The sequence below is a fragment of the Garra rufa genome, chromosome 6, assembly GCF_049309525.1.
Source record: "Garra rufa chromosome 6, GarRuf1.0, whole genome shotgun sequence".
Classification (NCBI taxonomy): Eukaryota; Metazoa; Chordata; class Actinopteri; order Cypriniformes; family Cyprinidae; genus Garra; species Garra rufa.
In genome coordinates, this window is record NC_133366.1 from 47,170,812 (window position 1) to 47,195,101 (window position 24,290).

General features: G+C 33.9%; 2 protein-coding genes across 2 annotated transcripts in view; one reads left to right on the forward strand and one right to left on the reverse strand.

Annotated features, from left to right (window-relative positions):
• The first annotated feature begins 1,647 nt into the window (after positions 1 to 1,647).
• On the forward strand, positions 1,648 to 20,804 carry grapb (GRB2 related adaptor protein b). The gene is made up of 5 exons (XM_073842954.1): positions 1,648 to 1,976; positions 3,445 to 3,542; positions 6,506 to 6,625; positions 16,018 to 16,186; positions 18,817 to 20,804. Exons 1-5 carry the CDS (start codon positions 1,899 to 1,901, stop codon positions 18,994 to 18,996), a joined length of 645 nt encoding a protein of 214 aa, XP_073699055.1. The 5' UTR covers positions 1,648 to 1,898; the 3' UTR covers positions 18,997 to 20,804.
• A 2,660-nt stretch (positions 20,805 to 23,464) lies between these two features.
• The window catches only part of slc5a10 (solute carrier family 5 member 10), a 39,570-nt gene continuing 38,744 nt past the window's right edge, over positions 23,465 to 24,290 (reverse strand). Inside the window, exon 15 of the mRNA XM_073843282.1 lies at positions 23,465 to 23,880. Coding sequence (XP_073699383.1) covers positions 23,684 to 23,880 — 197 coding nt within the window. The 3' untranslated portion in view covers positions 23,465 to 23,683. The remainder of the gene's footprint in view (positions 23,881 to 24,290) is intronic.

Here is a 24,290-nt window from a genome sequence, read left to right on the forward strand (position 1 = left end):
CAGCAAGCACTCTTAATAAGGGTCATGTTGTTGGTTCGAACAGAAAACTGCCAGAGGATATCAAACATGTGCCCTGTCCAACAAGATTTATGATTTAATTTTGCACAAAATACTGAAATAAGTTAAATAGATTCTATATGTACTCTGTAGAATATTTTAGTAGCACAAATGGAAGTATGTGTGAAAAAAAATCTTTGTGTAACTACAAAAACATAAATCAAAACTCTTATTTGAACTTCTTTGCAACCTTACATTTTCGACTTTATTTTGGAGGTTGACCGCTAAAAATATAAATTAAAAAATATTTGTGAGATTTTTTAATAAATGTACACTACGAGTCAAAAGTTTTTGAACAGTAAGATTTTTATTGTTTTTAAAAAAATCTCTTCTGCTCACCATGCCTGCATTTATTTGATCCAAAATACGGCAAAAACAGTCAAAATAAATGAAATATTTTGACTATTTAAAATAAGTCTTTCATATTTGAATCGATTTTAAAATGTAATTTATTCCTGTGATCAAAGCAGTCTTCAGTTTCACACGATCCTTCAGAAATTTTATATTTAATTTTAATTTTTAATATTATCAATATTTATCAATTCTTTGATGAATAGAAAATTATACATTATACACTATACCATTGAAAAGTTTTTGGCAATAAAATTATAGAAATTATTTATTTTTATGATTATTTATTTAGCAAGGATGCTTTAAAATGATTAAAAGTGATGATAAAGACATTTATAATGTTATAAAAGATTTCTATTTCAGATAAATGCTGTTCTAATGAATTTTCTGTTGATCAAAGAAACCTGAAAAAAAATCCATTTAGCTGTTTTCAACATAATAATAATAATAATAATAATAATAATAATAATAATAATAATAATAATAATAATAATAATAATAATAATAATAATAAATGTTTTTTGAGCAGCAAATTTAAATCTTAGAATGACTTCTGAAGGATCGTGTGACTGGAGTAATAGTGCTAAAATTCAGCTTTGAAATCACAGAAATAAATTAAAATTTAAAATATATTCAAATTGAAAACAGTTATATTAAATAGTAAAAATATTTCAAAATTTTACTGCTTTTGCTGTAATTTGTATCAAATAAATGCAGGCTTGGTGAGCAGAAGAGACATCTTTAATTAACTATAAAAATCTTTAGACTGGTATTTTATATATTATGTCCTTCATATATAATTTACTATATAATATTTCATGTGTAAATATGTAACCAAAATTATATTTTTTAAAATTAAATTTATATATACATGCAGAGACACATACAAATGTATTTTATATGCACCTTTTAAAAGAAAAAATATGAAAGTATTTGAACATGGATTAAATTAAGACAAGAAACAAATTCACTCAAGTATGTTCATCTTTTTTTGGTAGTTTACAATTATATATCATTATATCCGAGGCATTTGAGAAATTGAATGGAAAGCATGCGATATCCTAATCTGGTCACTAGTTTCTTGCCCACTTTAATTCTCTCTTTCTCACTTCCCTCTCTCTCTCTTTCTCTCTCTCTCCATCCTCTTCCATTCCCAGCGTGCACAGCTGTACTACGGCAGGCGCACATAATCTCTCAGATTCTCTATCAACATTGTGCTTCCTCAGTTTTCCACTCGGTGTTTTTTGTCGCTCCAGTTTTTCTGCGCTGAAGGCTACTCATCATTCTTCTCCAAATTATTCGACTCATTCACCCTCTCCATTAAACATCTCCATACTCCATCCTTTTTAATCATCCTCTTAACCATTTCATCTATTTCCATTTGCGCTCGTCCTTTCCCATCCCTTGTCTCTGAACTCGTTCTTGTTTTCATCCCGGTCTCATCTCCACTTCACTGCCTGTGTGTTCTTTTCTTTTTTGTTCTTTCTCCAATGGAGGCTGAGGCACTTTACAGTTTCAGAGGGAGTGAATGCGATGAGCTCAGTTTCCAGAAGGGTGACATCCTGAAGGTGAGTCTGAGTGTGAGTGTGCAGTAGTTTACTGTGGATATAGCACACTTGGATGAAACTATAAGGATGCTGATCTGCATGCTGCACGTTTGCAGAAAAACTAGATCAGTGAGTCAGTTTGGTGGGAGTGTGTGCATCAGTTTTCTAGCATGATATTTGTGTGAATACGTGGTGATACATGTAGCTTGTGGGATGTTACCATGCATGATAATCTTTGTGTGAAGATATTTTTATAGGCTGCTTTATAAATTAGACATCAATTGGAAAAAAATGTATACTAAAAACTGCAGTGAAGTCAGTAATTTGTTTGTGTGTGTTATTTGAACTTAAGTGTGAGGCAGGTCATTTGCATTGGTTTGCAAACTGTTTTGTGTTTTTGATTACCAAATTATATTATCCGGTGGAAGTTCACCATGGATACTTGAAGTCTTTTAAATGTCCACTACGTAAGCAAATGGTAAAGTTAGATATTTAAACTCTTCTTTTTTGTTAATGAAATTCAAAGTATACATCCAAAGCAATTTCTGAAAAGCATATGTAGAAAATTCAATTACCCTACTTTGGTATATGTAATTAAAATAGCATGGTCCAAATGTTTTTTTTTTTTTTTTTGTCAGCTGAATCCCTTTGAAATAGTATACTTGATAGTATTTCAATAGTAAACAAAATATGTGACCTTGGACCACAAAACCAGTCATGAGGGTCATCTGAAAGCTAAATAAATACGTTTTCTAAGGATGTATGTTTGTTAGTATAGGACAACATTTGGCCGAGATTTGAAAATCAAATCTGAGGGTGCAAAAAAATAAAAATATTGAGAAAATCGCCTTTAAATTTGTCCAAATTAAGTTCTTTGAAAGCATATTACTAATCAAAAATTAAGTTTTGATATATTTATGGTAGGAAATTTACTAAATATCTTTATGGAACATGATCTTTACTTAATATCCCAATGATTTTTGGCAATCAGTATCAATAAAAATAAGAAAATTCATCATTTTAACCCATACAATATATTTTTGGCTATTGCTACAAATATACCCATGCTACTTAAGACACATATTTAATCTATTTTATTAAGTGTTTTTTTTCCCATTAAGTCAATAATTTCAAAATATATTGAAAATTTGAAAATAAGTATTTAAAAATATATAAATTTGATATAAAAATATATAAATTAAAACCTGAATTAACTTGTTTCATTCCTCTTGAAATCCTGAGTGTTTTTTTTTTTTTTTTTTTTTTTGTATGGGCAGATCTCGGGTTTTACTGTAAAAAGTTATAAACCAAAAATGTTTAATAAATAAAGAATAAAAAAAAAAAATGAATTAACATTTTAAAGATATAATTAATTATTATTATTATTTGTATCTCTGGCTTGGTCTATTCTTAAATAAGAAGGAAAAATACCTTTACTTAAGCTAACAGAGGACATCTGAATCCTGAACACTGATTCTGTTTATTTCAGGTGACGAACATGGATGATGATCCAAACTGGTACACGGCTGAGCTGTTTGGTAGGCGGGGCTATGTACCGAAGAACTATATCAATGTAAGACCTCACACGTAAGTATCACATGACAGAAGTGAATCAAGAATGTGATTTAATTTGTGAATGACAAGGGGAAATTGTAGAGGCACGGCAGGCAAAAACAATTAATTTCTTAGTTTCTGCATGTTCTAATGAGTGATATTATTTTAAATCATGAAACAGGTTTGTGTTCCCTGACTATGATGACGCATATCTTCAGCACAGTTTGCAGTGCAGGCTTTTTTTTTTGTATCTTAGAAATGCACATTTGACAGTAGCTTGTGTCAGGATGCACATTTAAATGTATGTTCATTATCAAAAACACTAACATCACAACCTTATTTTTATATAGTAAAATTATTTTAAAATTATTATCTCTGTTTGAGTTTTATTAAAATGAACTATTCCATAGTAGCATACATTTAAGATACATACATTTAAGAACATACAGTTAAAACTAATTGATTAGTTCACTTCCAGAATAAATATGTCCTGATAATTTGCTCACCCCCATGTCATCCAAGATGCTCATGCCTTTCTTTCTTCAGTTGAAAAGAAATTAAGGTTTTTGAGGAAAACATTCCAGGATATAGTGGACGTCAATGGTGCCCAATAGGTTGAAGATCCAAATTGCAGCTTCAAAGGGCTCTAAATGATCCCAGCCAAGGCCTAAGGGTCTTATCTAGTGAAACGATTGGTCATTTAAAAAAATAAAAAAAAAACTTAAAATTGATATACTTTTTAATCACAAATGCTCATCTTGCACTGGATTGACCTATAATCATGCAGGCGTTTACAAAGTGAACGTGCAAATAAGCAATGAAGATGTCGGACTATTTTGAACTTGGAGGAGAAAATGAGATGGAGCTTATCGCTGTACCCCACCTTTTTGAACATAAATACATAGATGAAAAACTAACCTTGCGTGACTTTATGTGATAACGTAATGCGTGAAGACGCGCATAGCAAAACTAGTCCAAGACAAGAATTTCATGTTAAAACATCTAGATTTTTATTTTTTTAAATCACTGATCATTTTGGCAGATAAGACCCTGATTCCTCGGCTAGAGCCCTTTGAAGCTGCTGAAACTCCAATTTGTACCTTCAACCCATTGGGCACCATTGATTATATGGAGAAATATCCTGAAATGTTTTCCTAAAAAAACTATTTTTTTTGACTGAAGAAAGAAAGACATGAACATCTTGGATGACATAAGGGTGTGGAAATTATCAGGAGAGAGTGGATAAACATTATTTTGCACATTTATCAAACTATTTTTTTTTTTTTAAATTATCATTGTCATTTTATCACCCAGCCCTAGTTCTAATTGTGGGCAAGATGACATTTGGAAATGTGCTGTGGAATCCTCAGATGGAGCAAGTTTAGGGTTGGGTTTAGGATTATATGTGTTGAAGAATTATTCTGTGTCATCCCAACTAGAAAAAAAAATTGGAAGTAGCACCATCAGATCTACAAATGTAGGGATGTCCCATTATTTCACAGCACTGTGATGTCATACAACTCATTTGCTGTGGGTGTGTCCTTCCTGATGGTGTGACTAGGACTGTAACTGCTAGGTAAGGACATCCTCACCCTCCAGTTTTGTTATAACGTGGAAGACTGAAAATCTTGTGAGGCATTGAGGATAGGCAAAAGTCAAAGCCCTGACCAAACCCAAACAAACATGCTGTAGCATGACCTGAAAATAGCCCTATCAGTCATTCTGAAAAAAAAAAAAAAGATGAGTCAGTAAAAATTCCCAGTCATCATTAAAATGAGAGAACTGAATGAGATCAATTGCTGGCTTAATGATAAATGCAGTTGAAGCTGCTTATTAAGCATTAGATGGCAGAATGTTTTCACGCAATTAACATGTCATTTTAATATATTTCATGCAGGCACTTGCATTTCTAAAAATCTGAAAACATCCATTGATACAAATGAGAAGAAAATGACGCACTTAGTGCACACAGTTTAATTTAAATTCAATAGGGAATTTTGTGAACAAATTGTTTCATGTGTATAAGGGAAATCAATCCCTCTGACCTTAATGACCAAAAAGTATTCAAAAAATTGGTGAGCAAATGTATTCATTTGAACTTAAGAGTTAAAGTTGCAAAAATGTGCCACTATTGCAATATTATGGCATGTCTGTAGCTGAAACATTAGATCATGGCACAGACAATACCAAGCTCATCTATTCAATTCCCAGGGAATGTGTATAAACTGATAAAATATACACATTAAATAAAATGTGAAAGATTAAATGCCAAATGCATAATTGTAATTTTAATAGTGGCCTCTTTAGATGAAGTTTAACTTCAAACCATTTATTTACAGTGATTTTGAATTATTAAATATTATGTGTTTATTTCTTAATGTACATGGAAGGGAAAGTGCTAGAGACGAAAAACTTACAAAATACTTTAAAAAGTCATATGTTGTCAACCTCAACACATGAAAAACATCCAACTAGTCATTTTAAGAGAAATAAACTTATCCTGACATCACAAGATACTAAATGTGACACAACAACAAAGCTGGCAAATGGTCAAACAATGCAAACATATTAATTATTCGTGCCCTGGTGCATGCTGGGAACAGACAGACTGGAACTAAAACACAAATCAATTTTTCAGTGTAGGCCTTTGAACAACAGCAACAAAAGCATTAGGATTTTGCTGGTTTGACTTAAAACAGAAATTTTGCATCAAGATGCTGTTCTTGAAAACTGTACTGCAACACAGTAAAAATTATTTTTCAAATTGCAAATAATTTTTTGATGAGATACTATTTCACACTTCAGAATTTCACATTTAATTCAATGTGTTACTTGCCATTTCTTTGTAATTATTTGTAAACTTTCCGAGTGTTCTATCTGAACATTATTTACTTGATTAACCAATCATTTTTAAAGTGTACTGTACCCGTAGTCCCCTTTCAGTTCATAAATATCCAATATGATGTTGGACTGACAGCTGAGCTTGTATTTTGCAGGTGGTTTGTGGGCGGAATTTCACGGCAGGCTGCAGAAAACCGTCTGAGACCACTGGAGTGTGGAGCGTTTCTCATTAGGGAGAGCGAGAGCACACCGGGAGAGTTCTCCGTGTCTGTCAGGTCAGATGCACCCTTACAAATGAAACCTGCCTTCACTGGACTATACAAAACACCTCAGACATCTACACATCATATACGGTGTTCTATTAAGGCTCGTTATTATCATTTCCTGCATTTGCTGCAAACGTGGACAGTGGACATACTTGCATATGCGCGTGTGTGTGTGTGTGTGTGTGTGTGTGTTAATGTGTGTCCTTGTTACCCTATCTGGTTCTTCATTAACACACTCTAATTAGAGTGGAGTGCATGGTAGCGTGTTGCCGTGATGTAATCGTTTTGCTCCCAGCACTCCAGAACCTATTTAAACAGTTCAGAGTTCTCTAGGTGGAAACTGAAACCTTTTAGATATTTCAACCAAAAAGTACATTTTCTAGAAAACCTCTATATATAATATCTAGGCTATTGCTTGGGTGTTAGTGTAGTTGCTAGGTGGTTACTGCCTTAAGTCAAAAAAGTCTATAAGGTTTCTATGTCAAAAGGATTGTTCACCAAAAAATTAAAACTCTGTCATTGTTTAATCATGCGTTTTAAACCCAAATGATTTTTCTGAATGAGTACAGTGGAAGTCACTGGCTTCCAACACATGTTTGGTTACACACATTATTTAGAATGCTCAACAGAAGAAAGAAACTCATACAGGTTTGGAACAACATGAGGGTGAGTAAATGTTGACAGAATTTTCATTTTTGAGAAAATAAAAATTTCCCCATGATTTTCTCACCCTGAAGCCATTCTAGGTACATATGACTTTTTTCTTTCAGACGAATACAATTAGAGTTATATTGACCTGGCTCTCCCAGCCTTTATAATGAATGAGGTTTAAAGGGGTCCTATTATGTTTTTTTACAGAGTCTTTATTTTGTTTTAGAGGTGCAGTAGAACATGCTCTCATGCTTGGTGGTTCGAAAAATGCATTATTTTTCACATAATTTACATTATTACAATAGCTTTCTACCCAGGCTGGCACAAATGGCTTGATTAGTTTGATGAAGTTTGATGAAGGCCTGCCTTCTGAAAAATTAAATGTGTTATGATTGGTTAGCAGTCCCACTGTGTTGTGATTGGCGAACAGCTTAGACGGCGTTTCAGTCCTGCCATGCCCCTTCCCAAAGCAGTAAGTTTGTGTACATCTGTTAGTGCAAGCTAGATTAAAGTGATTCTTACATTTTATTAACAAGAAGGAAGACACATACACCTAGGATGCATGGAGGGTGAGTAAATAATATGCTACAGTAGTGTTAATCCTATCGTCAGCCTGTGAGATCCCCGATACATGATATCATTATTGTGCTAATTTATTTAAAGTGTCATGAAACCCCAAAACACATTTTTTGAGATGTTAACAGATACATGTTGTACATTGCTTAAAACAGTAATAGCTGTTACGAAATATGTTACAAAGTGGAAACTGGTCATTTTTGTGCTTTTTGTTACCATTTTGTGCATCCGGTTACGTTTGAGGCCCTTGACATGGACACAGGTTTTTTTTATCACTCATTGGCTGTGTGGCTTGTACAGTACCTATTTACCTCATCGGGTTGACGCCCCCTTTTAAACATTATTAATGAGCATGCCTGAAACCAGCTCCTGCATAAGGCTAGTGAAGCTAACTACACTGTAAGATAAATAAATCTCTCACCACACAATGCATGTCTACGGCGTCTGCCGCTCCGACGCAGCAGCCAATGATCGTCACTCTAGTCAATGCTTGTGTTTACATCAGCCGTCAACGCTGCAGCTCTGACATGGCGATTAGAGGAGTTTGAGGCCACTTTAGTCAATGCTTGTGTTTATATTTGAATTTGAATTTGATTTGAATTTCCGTAAGCGGGATTTATTTGAATTATATTTAGTGGTGGGCCGTTATCGGCGTTAACGTGCTGCGTTAACGTGAGACTCTTATCGGGCGATAAAAAAAATATCGCCGTTAATCTATTCTCAAAGTTGGGTTGGGAGCTGGGTCTAAACTACGCAAGATATGATGACTTTCACTTTGATATTTTAGCGCGGATGACATATACCTAGTCGAATTGCACTGTAGGGGGCGAGAACGAGTCTTCAATTTCTGTGAAATGACCACATCAAACGAGACGTGCTGACATGGATGCAGTTATGAAGCCGCTTCAGGGCAGGTGCGTTGCTAGACCCTTTTTACTGGGGCACGTGCCCCAGTGAAAATCTGCTGTGCCCCAGTAAAATCTCAAGTTTGAGTTATAATTTACTTTGATAATCCCGAAATAAAGACATTAAACTATATGCAACAACTGAATTGACGCTTCCTAAAGCAACGCAGTTTAATGGAAGATTATGCACGCAGAAATCTATGTCCGTGCGCGTCTGTGTTTTTAACGGCAACGCGCACGTCGTGCAGCCTTTTGCGCAGAAGTACTTGGTTACACAAGTTTGTATAGGTAATTATGTTGTAAATGCAATTGTCAAGCAGTTTGTGATGCATTTTGGAAACAGGAGATGAGCACCTGATCTAATGCCTGGCCCGTTCTCGAAGACTTACTTTTAGTCATTATTTGGGTAGCACACATATTCTGAATGCCTTCAGCAGAATTCAAATTAGCCATTTTAATCTAGATTAATCTAGATTAATTCCAAGATTTAATCTAGATTAAAAAAATTAATCTATGCCCACCCCTAATTATATTCTAATGAGCTTTGTGACATCATAACATTCTGAAAACAAAGCTGTGTATTCAAACGAGCCATTCATTGTAGTTCTTGAAAAGGGATTTTTTAGAAACTAAGGCCTAATCCCAATTCTATTTTCTACCCCTTCGCCTACCCCTCGCCCCTTCCCCTTGTCCCTTGAAACAAAGTGGAAAGGGGAAGGGCTAAAATATTTCCCCTAAGAAATGGGACACCACTACAACACTGTTATACATCATCATACAATTGTCCCTAGTTTCTAATGCTACGTCAGAGGACATGCGCAGATGTTTATCACACATTTCAAGATGTCAAAAATGTTGTCATGTTGCAAAAAGTACAAATGTACACATATGGCCGTAAGCAAAACAAACAACACGTTATCACATGCGTGGCAAATTGCTAATCAGTGGTGTAGTGGTACCTGGAGAAGTGGGTATATGTTTCATTTGTGAATTTCGCAAATTTTGCAAATTGCTGTGCCACTGGTCTTTCATGTTTCTAACATGCAGTCAAGTGTATATGACATAAAAATATATTTTGTAATATCGTGCAATCAGTGCTATCTGCTAGCAAACTTTAGCATTTTTTTTTGCAAGCATTTATTTACAAAACAACACCATAAACACAAACACAAGATTGAAGGTAATATACATATAATGAAACATTGTCATAAAAATCCTTATTAAAGGCAAAAATTACTTGCATTTATGGGTCTGCTTGCTCAAGTGAGCAGCCATGTTGGAAATTTCTCTTCTCTTCGTTTGAAGTGAGGTCTCGAAAAATCTTCATTTGGAGGGCTATCTGGCCCTTCCACTTACCCCAACCCTCCAACAAAAAAAAAGAAATGAGACACCCCTACCCCTTCACGTGAACGTGCCAAACGGAGGGGTAGCGCAAAGTGTAGGGGTAAGGGGTAGAATTGGGATTGAGCCTAAATATCTCCCTTTGGAGTTGACTTTGAGATTTGTAACTTTGTAGATGTTTTTTATGCCCAAACATACACACCACACACTGACTAAAATTCAAAAAGTGAAAAAGCAAGTCCAATAATAGTGCATAAATCCATCGTAAAAAAAACTCCAAGGGGTTAATAAAAGCCTTCTGAAGTGAATCAGTGTGTTTGGAGAAATTATCCATATTTAAAACTTTATAAACCATAATCTCTAGCTTCCACTAACTGTCATACGCACTCAACGAATAAAAATCTTACAAAAACGCATTGATCTGCTTCAGACATTAGCCCCCCTGAGCCATGTGGAGAACTTTTATGATGGATAGATGCACTTTATTAGACTTCAAAATCTCGACACCCATTCACTGACATAAATCTCGGAAGAGCCAGGACATTTTTAATATAACTCAGATTGTATTCATGTGAAAGAAAAAAATCAGGGTGAGTAAATCATGGGATAATTTTCATTCTTGGGTGAACTATCCCTTTAAATCTGAGTTTTCACCTGTTTTATGATCCACTAGTTGCCAAGCCAATTGCTTAAAAATGACAGGCTGTATGATTTCAGGTATTATTCATATCATGTATCATGCTAAAGCATAATACTTTGAGATCTGAACAACTACCTAACCTTAAGTATACAAAATAATAATAGTAATGCGTGACTTAGCATCAACACCTTTTCTTTTCTTTCTTTTATTTACAGCTTATAGAATTCTATTGAATAAGTTGGCATGCATTGGGAGGGTGGACATGCATAGATTATTTTTAGATCGCTTTGCTGCACACCTCTGAAGACCTGACCTAATACGTCAAATCCTACTGAGACAGAGAGAAAGGAATAGAAAGAGAAATCGAGGGACAGTTGCAACACAATCGCAGCACAACGAATCCAGTCCTGCCATGATTAGCACAGTGCTTTATAACAGGCTTGAGTACCTGAGGCCAGCACAGATGTTTCTATGTGTTTTATGTGTGTGATAGAGAGGAAAGAGAAAGCAAGAAACAAAAGAGAGAAATACACAGTCATAATCAGTTATTTAGGCCTATAAATCAACCTTTACAGATCAAATGATCCCTGGTATGAAAACAGTTATTGTTTTAGGAGCGTTAACTAATGCTTGTAAGATCATTTGCAAATGTTCATTCAAATGGACATGTCATAAAAAATTAAAGAAATGTTATGTATCGTGTACAGACCCTCTGGGGATGTGCTCTGTGACTTGTAAACCGGTGTTTTGTGTCATAGGTGTTAAATTATAGTGTAACTTAGCACAGCTGGAATGCTGTTTTGAGTGGTCATGATTCAGGAAAACATGGGTCATACATGGGTCGAAGACAATAGTTTATGTACCAAAAACAAAATCGTAATTTAGAACAGTAATCATTAGATGACATTAAAAGACGTCTTATTTAATGATTCACTAGGTTTTACCCTGATGATTTTAATCATTTAAAATACAATATAATTTAGTGTAATCACTTATTGTTTATTATATTTTAGCAATAACAGCTTAGAATAAGAGTTATTTCATGTTTACATTAATATATCTGTCACGCTGAATGACGATAGAACATTATCTCATGCACATTTTATTTTTTTACAAATATTATTTGAAATATTAAAGCAGACACATTTGATGCTTTCTGTGTATAGAATATCACTTTTGTAAATTTTATTTGATGCAGTCAACACATACTGTACATATGTGACCCTGGACCACAAAACCAGTCACAAAAAGGGTCAGTTTTTTGAAATTGAGATTTATACATTATAAGAAAACTAATAAATAAGCTTTCCATTAATGTATAGTTTGTTAGGACAATATTTGGCCGAGATACAACTATCTGAAAATCTAGAATCTGAGGGTGCAAAAAAATCAAAATATTCAGAAAATCTTCATTTAGTATTTAGATTTTATTTAACCCTTATTTTGTATATTAGTAATTTTTAATTGAAATAAATTAAATACAAAATGTTCGTTTGAAAATGTTATTGATTATATTTTGTATATTTTGTAGGTTTTAAATTAAGGATTTTCAAACAGGACTTTTGGACTAATAGAGAAATATATACAGTACAGATATGATATAAGATTTTTTGTATGTGAGACACATTGCGGTTCAAAAGTTTGGGGTCAGTAATTCTTGATTTTTTTAAAGGGGTCCTATTATGCTTTTTCACTTTTTGAATTTTAGCCAGTGTGTGGTGTGTATGTTTGGGCATAAAAAACATCTACAACATTACAAATCTCAGTAAAAGTGTTTTTTGTAAGAAAAATATCAATATTTAAAATGTAAGAATCACTTTAGCTTGTGGAGTTGTACATGGGACTTGGGTTGATTGGGAAGGGGCATGGCAGGACTGAAACGCCATCTAAGCTGTTCGCCAATTGCAACACAGTGGGACAGCTAACCAATCACAACGCATTTCGTTTTTCGGAGGCGGGCCTTCATCAAACCCGGAATTAATTGAGCCATTTGTGCCAGCCTGGGGAGAAAGCTATTGTAATAATGTAAATTATGTGAAAAATAATGCATTTTTCAAACCAGCAAGCATGAGAGCATGTTCTAGTGCACACCCAAAACAAAGTAAAGACTTTGTAAAAGAGCATAATAGGCCCCTTTAAGGAATTAATCGTTATATTCAGCAAAAAAGAATTAAATTAATCAAAAGTGACAGTAAAGACATTTCTAATTCAGTTCTTTATTTCAAACAAATGCTGTTATTTTAACTTTCTATTCATCAAAAATTCTTGGGAAAAAAAGTATACAAATAAAAATATAGAATGATTCCCAAAGAAACATTTGACACCACTTGACATGAGAGGAATTAATTATAAAACTACTAATCCCAAACTTTTCAATAGTTGTATATTTAGGCATTTTGAACTTCTAGAGAATGACAAAAGGCTCATTACATTAGATTAAAAGCTCAATGTAAATAAAGAAGCCACCGTGCTACACAAAAATCAGACAATTAATGTGAGACAGTTTGAGTTGGAGCTTGAATATGAGAATTGCTAATACGGCTCTGGTGTATAGTCATATCTAATGACTGTGATTATACTGACTCAGTCTTGCTCTCCCTAAACATGCCCTGTTGTTTTGATGAGCTTTAGTATAACTCACACACACATACACAAATCCACATCCCTGAGGCAGTTCCTCATTCTGTCAGTGTTTCTGTCTGAACAAGCTGACTGATCCATGCAGTATTGCGTGGACTGATGAGCACCGCTGTGTGTGTGTGAGTAAAACCCACACAGGTTAAGAGCAGGTGTGGTTGGGTGGAGTCGTCGGGTGATTAAAGACACCTGCCGCAGGCACAGGGTGTGCGTCAGTGCCTGGACATTTCTCAGTAACCCAGAAACAATTAACAGCATGTTTTTAAATGTCTTTTTTCTGTAGGATGATTTATATTGAACCTCCATTAAAATAAGATAAACCAGTCATTTAAAAAATTATATCTTACATTTATATATTTTTTTCCAAAGTAATTGTGTAATTTACATGGGTTATGAAATGCAATAATATATATTTCAAATAAACAAATATAAATGATTAGAGAATAACATTATATATATTTTTAGGTTTTGGGATGGGATTTATAATTTCAAATTATTAGTTAATATTTTCAAATAAACTCTAGGCGCGTTTCCATTACAGATTTGCGCAAAACTTCGGCGATAAATTATAAATGTCGATTAAAAAGTATTGCGAAATGATGGTGTTTCCATTAACCCATGCTATGTGACTAAAACATTTTTTTTAGTCATGGCATTTTGGCTATATTTAATCGAATGTGACCTGTAAATGCGAAAAAAAAAAAAATTCCATTGCTGTTTTGCAAAATATTCCTTTTTCAAATAGCCTAAAACACCACCTCATGCGAGCATAATTATTATTATTTTTTTTGCGATATATGGGAGTTTTTCCGCATTGACGTGTTTCCATTAGCCATATATTTCAATTCGCAATTTCAATTTGCGCAATTTAAAGGGTAATGGAAACACAGTTTCTGTTATGGTTTCCTCCAAAATATTAAGCAAATACAGTCAAGTCTGAAATTATTCATACCCCTGGCAACTGGAAATTAGAAATGACACAGATATCTCCCAGAAGATAATAAGACGATGTACAAGAGGCATCATTGTGGAAAAAAATTATTACTCATCTTTTATTTACATTTGAACAAAAAGTGGCATGTCCAAAATTATTCATACCCTTCTAAATAATCAATAGAAAAGCCTTTATTGGCTATTACCGTTATCAAATGCTTCCTATAATTGCTGACCAGCAGAGAAGTGCTGTCCTCCTTGGTCTGCGTCTGGGGAACCCAGCGGTGTGCAGTGTCCGTTGGACTGTCTGCCTTGAGATGTTGCCACCAGCAGAGCCCAGATTCATCAGGATGGCCTTGGTGGTGATTCTTTTTTACTTCTCTCACTATCCTCTCACTATGTGACTTTTGGCTTCCGACTATGTCCTCTGAGATTTTTCACAGTGCTGAACATCTTGTATTTTTTTTATAATACATTGCACTGTAGCCACTGGAACTTCAAAACATTTAGATATGGTCTTATAGCCCTTTCCTGACTTGTGAGCAGCCACAATGCGCAGTCGCAGGTCCTCAGTGAGCTCCTTTGTCTTAGCCATGACTGTCCACAAACCAACAGCAGAGAGCTTCTGTTTTTCGCCTGTTAAGTTGATTAAAACAGCTGTTCCCAATGAATCAGGGTAATTAGGATGCTTTAGAACAGCTTGGACTATTTGGAATGGTATAGAACTTTGGATTTTCCCATAGACTGTGACAGTTTGCAAAGGGTATGAATAATTTTGGACATGCCACTTTTTGTTCAAATGTAAATAAAAGCTGAGAAAATTGGTGATGATGCCAATGATACCACTTGTACATCGTCTTATTATCTTTTGGGAGAAGCCTGTGTCATTTCCGGTCAAAAAGCAATTGCTGGTTGAATAAAAGTAACTTTAAGTCAGAATTTGCCAGGGGTATGAATAATTTCGGGCTTGACTGTATATATTTAAATACATATTGAATCTAAAATATTTGTTTCAAATAAACAAACGCAAATGATTAAATTTATTATACAAATAAAAACGACATTTATAAATAGAATTAGAATATGTAGAATAGCTGATTTCTAGCACTCAACAAATAAATACTGAATGCATTGAAAGGTATAATATAATATAATATTAATGTTATGTTTTTGGAAAACATTGATTTTAAAACATTTTGCACATACTTACATCACATATAAACAATGCATATATTGTATTATTGCATCTTGATGGAATTTGCATATGGATATAGATTATATTGTCACGTTCTTACTAAATTGCTTTATTTTGAACATCTTTTAATATGCTGTTTGATGTATATAATCTGCAGGAAAATAAGCACTGACTTGTTCAGAGTCTAATTTGATTAAAGTTATTAACTTTATGTGCTCCTATGTCATTGAGATTCAAAAACTTGCTGAGAGCTGGAATGTCAAACTGTGATTTATTAGGCAAAGCCTTTAATCAAACACTGTTCTGGTTTAATAAACTGGTAAGTCAAGCCAAGATCTACCGCTTTATCTTAAAGGTAAATAACCCTTTCTTTCTTTCTTTCTTTCTTTCTTTTTCTTTTTCTTTCTTTCTTTCTTTCTTTCTTTCTTTCTTTCTTTCTTTCTTTCTTTCTTTCTTTCTTTCTTTCTTTCTTTCTTTCTTTCTTTCTTTCTTTCTTTCTTTCTTTCTTTCTTTCTTTCTCTAGTTACGGTGACCATGTGCAGCACTTTAAGGTTTTGAAAGATGGATTAGGGCAGTTCTTCATATGGGATGAAGTCTTCAGCTCCCTCAACCAGCTGGTGGATTTTTACAAAATCAACAGCATTGCCAAAGAGAGAACCGTCTTCCTGAAAGAGCCTGAGGGATCATTAGCTGTAAGAGCTGTCACATGTATATGAGCACATGATGTTTGGGAATTGGTGCGAGGTGCCAAAGTTTAACTCTGTTGAACTCTGATCTGCAAATTTGCAAAGCGAAAGGATGTATGACCAATAAAGGCTATAAAATCTAACTTTGATCTCTTGGCTTAAGGCAAAATGCAAAGCTACAATAGCTACATGGCCCTCCTTTATCATTATATCATTGCTGAGTTAAAGGTTAGAGTTGTGCTTTAGGATAGGGTTACCTATGAAAGCCAAAAGCTATTTTGTTTGTTTATTTCCCATAAATTGTGACTTTATATCTCACGATTGAGTTCTGAGAAAAGTTTATTTCTAATTGCAACTTTGTTTTGCAGCTTTATTTCTCATAGTGATTACTTTATATCTTACAAATTCTGCAACTGTTTTTCACAAATGTGTTTTTTTCTCAGAGAATTTTTTCTCTTGTAGTTGTGATTGTGATTGTGATCTCTTTATTTCTTCTAAATTTAAATTTTATTTCTGGAAACTGACTTTGTTTCTTACATTTGCAACTTTATTTCGGACACCCCTGACTTTACATCTCATAGTTGTGACTTTATATCTCAAAGTCGTGACTTTGTTTCTGACAATTATGACTTTTTTCTTGTAATTGTCAATGTATTTCACAATTGCAACTTCATTTCTCCTAAATTCTGATTTTATTTCTTCTAATTGCAACTTTGTTTCTTATATTTGTGACTTTATTTTTGATAAGCATGACTTTACAACTCACAACTGCAACTTCCTTGTAATTTAGAGGTTTTTTTCTCATAATTGCCACATTTTTCCTGTAATTGTGGCTGCATCTCACAATTGCAAATTAATTTCCCCTAAATTTTATTTCTTCTAATTGCACCATGGTTTCTTACATTTGTGACTTTATTTCTGACAATCGTGAGTTTATATTTCCCAGTCATGACTTTGTTTCTGACAATTATGACTTTTTTTCTTGTAATTGCAACTTTTTTCTTGTAATTGTCACTGTATCTAACAATTGCAACTTAATTTCTCCTAAATATTTATTTGATTTCTTCTAATTCTCACATTTGCATCTTTATTTATGACAAACATGACTTTACAACTCACAACTGTGGCAACTTCCTTATAATTGAGACGTTTTTCTCATAATTGCAACTTTTTTCTTGTAATTGTGACTCTCACAATTGGAACTTTATTTCTTCTCAGTTTTGATTTTATTTCTTATAATTGATTTTGTTTCTTTAATTTGCGACTTTATCTGACAGTGTTGATTGTTTCTTACAAGTATGACTTTTTCTTGTAATTGCAACTTTTTTCTTGTAACTGTGACTGTATTTTAAAATTGCAACTTAATTTCTCCTAAATTTCTATTTGATTTCTTCTAACTGCCACTTTTTGTCTCACCTTTGCAACTTTATTTATGACAAGCATGACTTTACACATCACAATTGTGGCAACTTCTTTGTAACTGAGACATTCTCTCATAATTGCAACTTTTTTCCTGTAATTGTGACTGTATCTCACAATTGCAACTTTATTTCTTATCAGTTTTAATTTTATTTCTTATAATTGATTTTGTTTCTTTCATTTGCAACTTTATCTGACAGTGTTGACTGTTTCTTACAAGTATGACTTTTTCTTGTAATTGCAACTTTTTTTTCTTGTAACTGTGACTGTATTTTACAATTGCAACTTAATTTCTCCTAAATTTCTATTTGATTTCTTCTAACTGCCACTTTTTGTCTCTCCTTTGCAACTTTATTTATGACAAGCATGTCTTTACATCTCACAATTGTGGCAACTTCCTCATAATTGAGACATTTTTCTCATAATTGCAACTTTTTTCTTGTGATTGTGACTGTATCTCACAATTGCAACTCTTTCTCCTAAATTTCATTTTATTTTGTCAAATTGCAACCTTTAATTTTTACATTTGCAACTTTATTTCTGACAGTCATAACTTTATATCTCACAACCGTGGCAAATGTTCCCATAATTGTGACTTTGTTTCTTACAATTATAATTTTTTTCTCGTAATTGCAACTTTTTTCTTGTAATTGGGACTATATCTCACTGCAACTTAATTTCTCCTAAATTTAGATTTTAATTCCTCTGCCACTTTGTTTCTCACATTTGCGACTTCATTTCTGACAAGCATGACTTTACATGTCACAATTGTGGCAACTTCCTCATTATTGAGACATTGAGACATTTCTCCTTATTTCTGACAGTTATGACTTTATATCTCAACTATAGTACATTTTCCCATAATTGCAGTAATTTTCTTGTAATTGTGACTGTATTTTACAATTACAAGTTTATTTTTCCTAGATTTCAATTCTAATTGCATCTTTGAGTCCAGTTGTGGCATCCTTCTCCTAGCTTAACTGTGAGACTTTTTTTGTCCCATAATTGCAGTTATTTTCTCATAATTGTAACTATCGCATCTTTATTTCTCATAAGTTTTGTGTCTCTGTGTCTTTAAATCTCACAATGTGACTTTTATAACACGTTGTATTATTACCCTGAGGTGGAAATAGGTAGGACTATGTTTTCTTTGACTGCTGATCCAGTGCACAGTCTTGTCATGTCTGTGATTTGCGGTGTGTGTGTTTCTGTTTCAGAGGCCACGTCATGCCCATGCCCTCTTTGACTTCATGTCTAATCATGCGAGTCATCTACGTTTCTTGCGCGGTGACTTCATCGACCTGCTCGACTGTTCAGATGCCCAGTGCTGGAGGGGGCGGTGCCGCGGACGAGTGGGCGTATTTCCGCCAGAGTACGTGCAGCCAATTTATCACTGAAGTGCAGCTACGCGTGTCAACATCCTGTACAGTTAAACTCACTAGATGAGAGCCCCAGACATACTCATCAGTCAAACACACTCTTCATAAACATGAAGGTAAATTAAGCCTTATTCATCAATGGTTGCTGTATTTAAGGTTTGCGATTCAGTCTTATGTGTCAAAGGTCAGCCTTTGCCCACGTTGATCGCTTTCAGAAAGCAAATCAGAAGTCAGTTACACCTAGTCAACAAACCAGTTTAGTAACACCCTTAAGAAACATAACATTTGACTATTCAGTGTCACTTAGTTATTGATCACCCATCATCCGAGCTTCCTGTCTATTCTTCTTCAAATACCTTTAAGTTCTTTTAAATAAAGGTATGGCTTAGAGTTGAAGAATCAACCTTGCATTTTTTTGTGTTGCATTTAATGTTTTAACCAGAACTACTATAATATATTTTTTCCAATTCAATATAAAGTTCTACATACATGGCAAATATTATATTTATTTTCTTTACTTTTTCTTGATTGTACTTAAACATACCATAAACATGCCATCAACATACTTTTGATGCTGACAATTTTTGTGAATTAAAATGTATTTCTGTAAAAGTCCAAGATTAATATGCAAACTTTAAATCATTTGCATGTTTATTTCTCTGTAAACACTGTGGCTTTGTGGTGCTATCAAAACATTTGCTTGACCAATGATGTGAGTTTGGGGTGGGGCTATTATTTTTATCATCCAATGACAGATTGGATGAGTGCCCAGGATGCACTGAAAGAAATTATTCATTGAATTTACTACATTTTTTTTAAGGTAGGTGGTTGCAATCCATTTATTTTAGCTGCATTTAAGTAAAAACGTTGAAAGTTAGTCAACAAAATGTATTTATTTAAATGTAGCTGAAATAAATTGATTGCAACCACTTACCAATGAATCATTTTTTTCAGTGTGGCTGTCGCATTTATTTTTGTAATTTTATTTAGTGACAAATTGCACACCTTATATTTTTTTTATTTGATTTTTATTTTTTACTGTAATGTTAAAAACCTTACCATAAAAATGTATTTTACACGACTAGTAATTATTATAAATTGCTAACTTAATTTCCTAAACCTAAATTTAACAAATCATTGATAAAGCCAACAGAAAATATCTTTATGTTGTTTAACACAGAGGTGATTATAATTTCTGTACCCATTATTAGAGTGAGAGGGGGTTGTTTCAATTGTTATCAGTCACGTTTCTGTTCAGGAAGACCTCTGACTGATGTTTTAATGGAAAACAAATGTTGGATCCACCTATGCCATGTGAAAACATTTGGGATGTCTAGTGCTGTTTATGTAATGAGCGCAAAAATAAGCAATAATAAGCTGATATTATTTTTGAGTGACATTATTAAAATAATTATCCTTAACTGATTCATTAATTTATAACAAGCAATGTTATTTCATTTACATTGTTATGTATGATGTGTAAAATGACAGGTTAAACTGATATTTTCCCTTGAAATTACTCCTGTTGTTCAGCGATATGCAAAATATACAGCATATCGGCGAGCAAGGCTTTGCTGCAACGCTGGCGTTCTGACACGTAATGCAATAAAACATGAGCCAGTCAAACCGCTGACTCATCTTTACACCTATTATCATATAAATTGGCTGTACACATTTAGATAGCAAGCATTGCTATTTATGTTGTGTTTAATATATGATAGACTTTTGTAGAAATATAGCAATGTCAGGTCGTAATGTACAGTATTTGTGTAATGATAATGTAAGGATGTATTTTACAAGCACATGTTGTCTTTAAGAACTATCAACTCAAGGGAAAAATAAACTTTTATTTACTAAGTGTATTGCTGTTCACATTTGTATTTAATTGTAAAGCAGGATTTGTGCATCTAACCTAAAACGTTTTCAAATCTGCCAACACAAAACACTTGGTTTACACATTGCATTGTGATTTTAATATATCAATATTTCATTTGCACATTAACAATAAAACAATATAAATTAAGGGAAAAGTTAAACAATGTTTTATATAACCCACCCTAAATGCCCACTCATAAAATCAATTACACGCTGTTCTTACGATCATATAAACTATGGCTACTCTCACGCAATTGTTGAAACAATTATTTAGACACAAATTACACAGTCAATGATGTGCTGTACAGAAAATTACAGTATAATCACTGTTCATTTATTTCTAAGGAGCAAAACTGCACCCACATCTTTGGGAGTATCTGGTAATGAGCATATTTAAATTTTCCCAGTCAACATGAACATATTTATCAAACATACACTATAAGCTCTTACTATAAGCGCAACGTATTACCTTCTAAACATGCACTGTGAGAAAACTCGCGCTAATTTATTTTTTGCTCTATTCTCAAAGGCAGATATACAGTTCTTTTATGTAGTGCATATATGCATTATATACAGTTGAGGTCAAATGTTTACATACACTTTGCAGAATCTGCAAAATGTTAATCATTTTAGCAAAATAAAAGGGATCATACTTAATGCATGTTATTTCGTATTTTGGTTCGGACCTGAATAAGATATTTCACATAAAAGATGTTTACATATAGTCCACAAGAGGAAATAATAGTACAATTCAGAAAAATGACCCTGTTCAAAAGTTTACATACACTTGATTCATAATACTGTGTTGTTACCTGAATGATCCACAGCTGTGTTTTTTTAGTGATAGTTGTTCATGAGTCTCGTTTGTCCTGTCATCTTTCCACACTGAGGACAGCTGGGGGACTCATATGCAACTATTACAGAAGGTTCAAATGCTCACTGATGTTCCAGAAGGAAACAAGATGCATTAAAGGAACACTCCACTTTTTTTGGAAATAGGCTCATTCTCCAACTCCCCCCGAGTTAATAAGTTGATTTTTACCGTTTTGAAATCCATTCAGCCGTTCTCCCGTTCTGGCGATATCACTTTTAGCATAGCTTAGCATAGATCATTGAATCCTATTAGACCAATAGCATCGCGTTCAAAAATGACCAACGAGTTTCCATATTTGTTGTATTTAAAACTTGACTCTTCTGCAGTTATATCGTGTACTAAGACCAGCGGAAAATGTAAAGCTGCGAGTTTCTAGGCTGATAAGATTAAGAACTACACTTCCATTCCGGCATAATAGTCAAGGAAGTTTGCTGCTGTAATATGGACGCAGCAGGCGGAGTATTATCAGAAATGAGTTCCCAGCTAGTTTAGCATTTGCACATGTGCTGTGTGGTATTACTGCTCCTGCTTCAGCCTTATTACGGCAGCAAACTTCCTTGACTATTACGCCAGAATGGGAGTGTAGTTCCTAATCTTATCAGCCTAGAAACTCGCAGCTTTGCATTTCCACCGGTCTTAGTACACGATATAACTACAGAAGAGTCAAGTTTTAAATAGGACAAATATCGAAACTCGTTGATCATTTTTGAACGCGATGCTATTGGTCTAATAGGATTCAATGATCTATGCTAAGCCATGCTAAAAGTGATATCGCCAGAACAGGAGAACGGCTGAATGGATTTCAAAACGGTAAAACTCAACTTATTAACTCAGGGGGGAATTGGAGAATGAGCCTATTTCCAAAAAAAGTGGAGTGTTCCTTTAAGAGCCGGGGGGTGAAAAATGTTGGAATTTGAAGACTAGGGAAAATTTAACTTATTTTGTCTTCTGGGAAACCTTCTGAAGCATCAGTGAGCATTTAAACCTTCTGTAATAGCTGCATATGAGTCCCTCAGTTGTCTTCGGTGTGAAAAGATGGATCTCAAAATCATACAGTCATTGTTGGAAAGGGTTCAAATACACAAAAATGCTGAAAAACCACAGAATTAGTGGGACCTGATGGATTTTTCTGAAGAACAGCGGGCAGTTTAACTGTTCAGGACAAACAAGGGACTCATGAACAACTATCACTAAACAAAAAACACAGCTGTGGATCATTCAGGTAACAACACAGTATTCAGAATCAACTGAATTTTGAACAGGGTCGTTTTTATTAATTCAACTATTTTTTCTCTTGTGGACTATATGTAAACATATTTTACGTGAAATATCTTATTCAGGACAGTACCAAATAAAAAGTAACATGCATTTTGTAGGATCCCTCTTATTTTATATAAAATAATTAACATTTTGCAGATTCTGCAAGGCGTATCTAAGCTTTTGACCTCAATTGTATAAATCTAACTGAACAACTATTAAAACACAATCTAGAAAATGTTTTATGTAGCCAAATAATATGAAGGGATTTTATGGAAGCTTGTTTCTGCCAATGGATACAAAATGAAAAATGTAATATAAACTCGCAATTGCAAGAAACAAAAAGAATAGTGTGATTAAAAACTCACAATTACCTTTTTTATTTTTATTCCATTGCGGGGAAAAACGGAACTCAGAATTCAGGAAAAAAAAACAATTGCAAGATATAAACTTTTTTTTAATCTTGCAATTTTGACTTTTTTTCATCAGAGTTGTAAGTTTATGTCTCAAAATTCAAAAGTTTAGAGAAAAAAAGTCAATAGCAGAAACAATAGCTTCCATAGGATTTATATTACTATTTTTTTTATTAATTGTACCAATTCCAATGTTTTCATGCCATGTAATAAGTAAAATCCCAAAGGTTTTTTCAGAAGTCTAGGTGATGCATTTGTATCAAAAAGACAAAAAACAATATGTGTGTTACGCATAGTAAGCATAGAGGAAGATGTTGACGCACATGAGAATGATAGCATTGACACAACAGAAACGAGACCAGAAGGGATCTTCTCTGATGCTGTGAATCACAGGAGGTGGCGTCCCGGGTGCAAGCCGGCCAGGTCGAGGGCTACAGAACCCAGCGGTGCGAACACACTTACCCCTGCGCACAGACTCACAACCTATATCGAAACAAAAATGTTAGAGAAAAATGCAATATCATGAGAAATACATTAGGTTTATACCAATTTCGAAAAACTGAATTAGTACGCTTCATTAAATTACATATTGTGTGATTGTGCACACATATTAGAGAAATCTAATTTTAAACTTTTGGTAACACGATCCTCCGTATGCAGTAAGCTTCCATGCATTCAAAACCGATAAATTGACAATTGGTATTTTTCTCAGTTCCTTGTGTGTGTTCTCACGCATATAAAACACTTTTGCTTTGTCAACTGATACACAGATGTAGAACAGCACCACACCCTGATGAATAGGCCACAACAATCCTCATGAGATCTATCATGCTGGAAACTCCTCTCACACCTCCGTTCTGCATTAAAAAGCTGCATTAGTGTGTGTACAGGTT

Coding starts and splice junctions, on each gene's coding strand:
- grapb (XM_073842954.1), top strand. CDS start 1,899: ATGGAGGCTGAGGCACTTTACAGTTTCAGAGGGAGTGAATGCGATGAG. Junction 1,977..3,444: donor AGAAGGGTGACATCCTGAAG/GTGAGTCTGAGT, acceptor TGTTTATTTCAG/GTGACGAACATGGATGATGA. Junction 6,626..16,017: donor GAGTTCTCCGTGTCTGTCAG/GTCAGATGCACC, acceptor TTCTTTCTCTAG/TTACGGTGACCATGTGCAGC.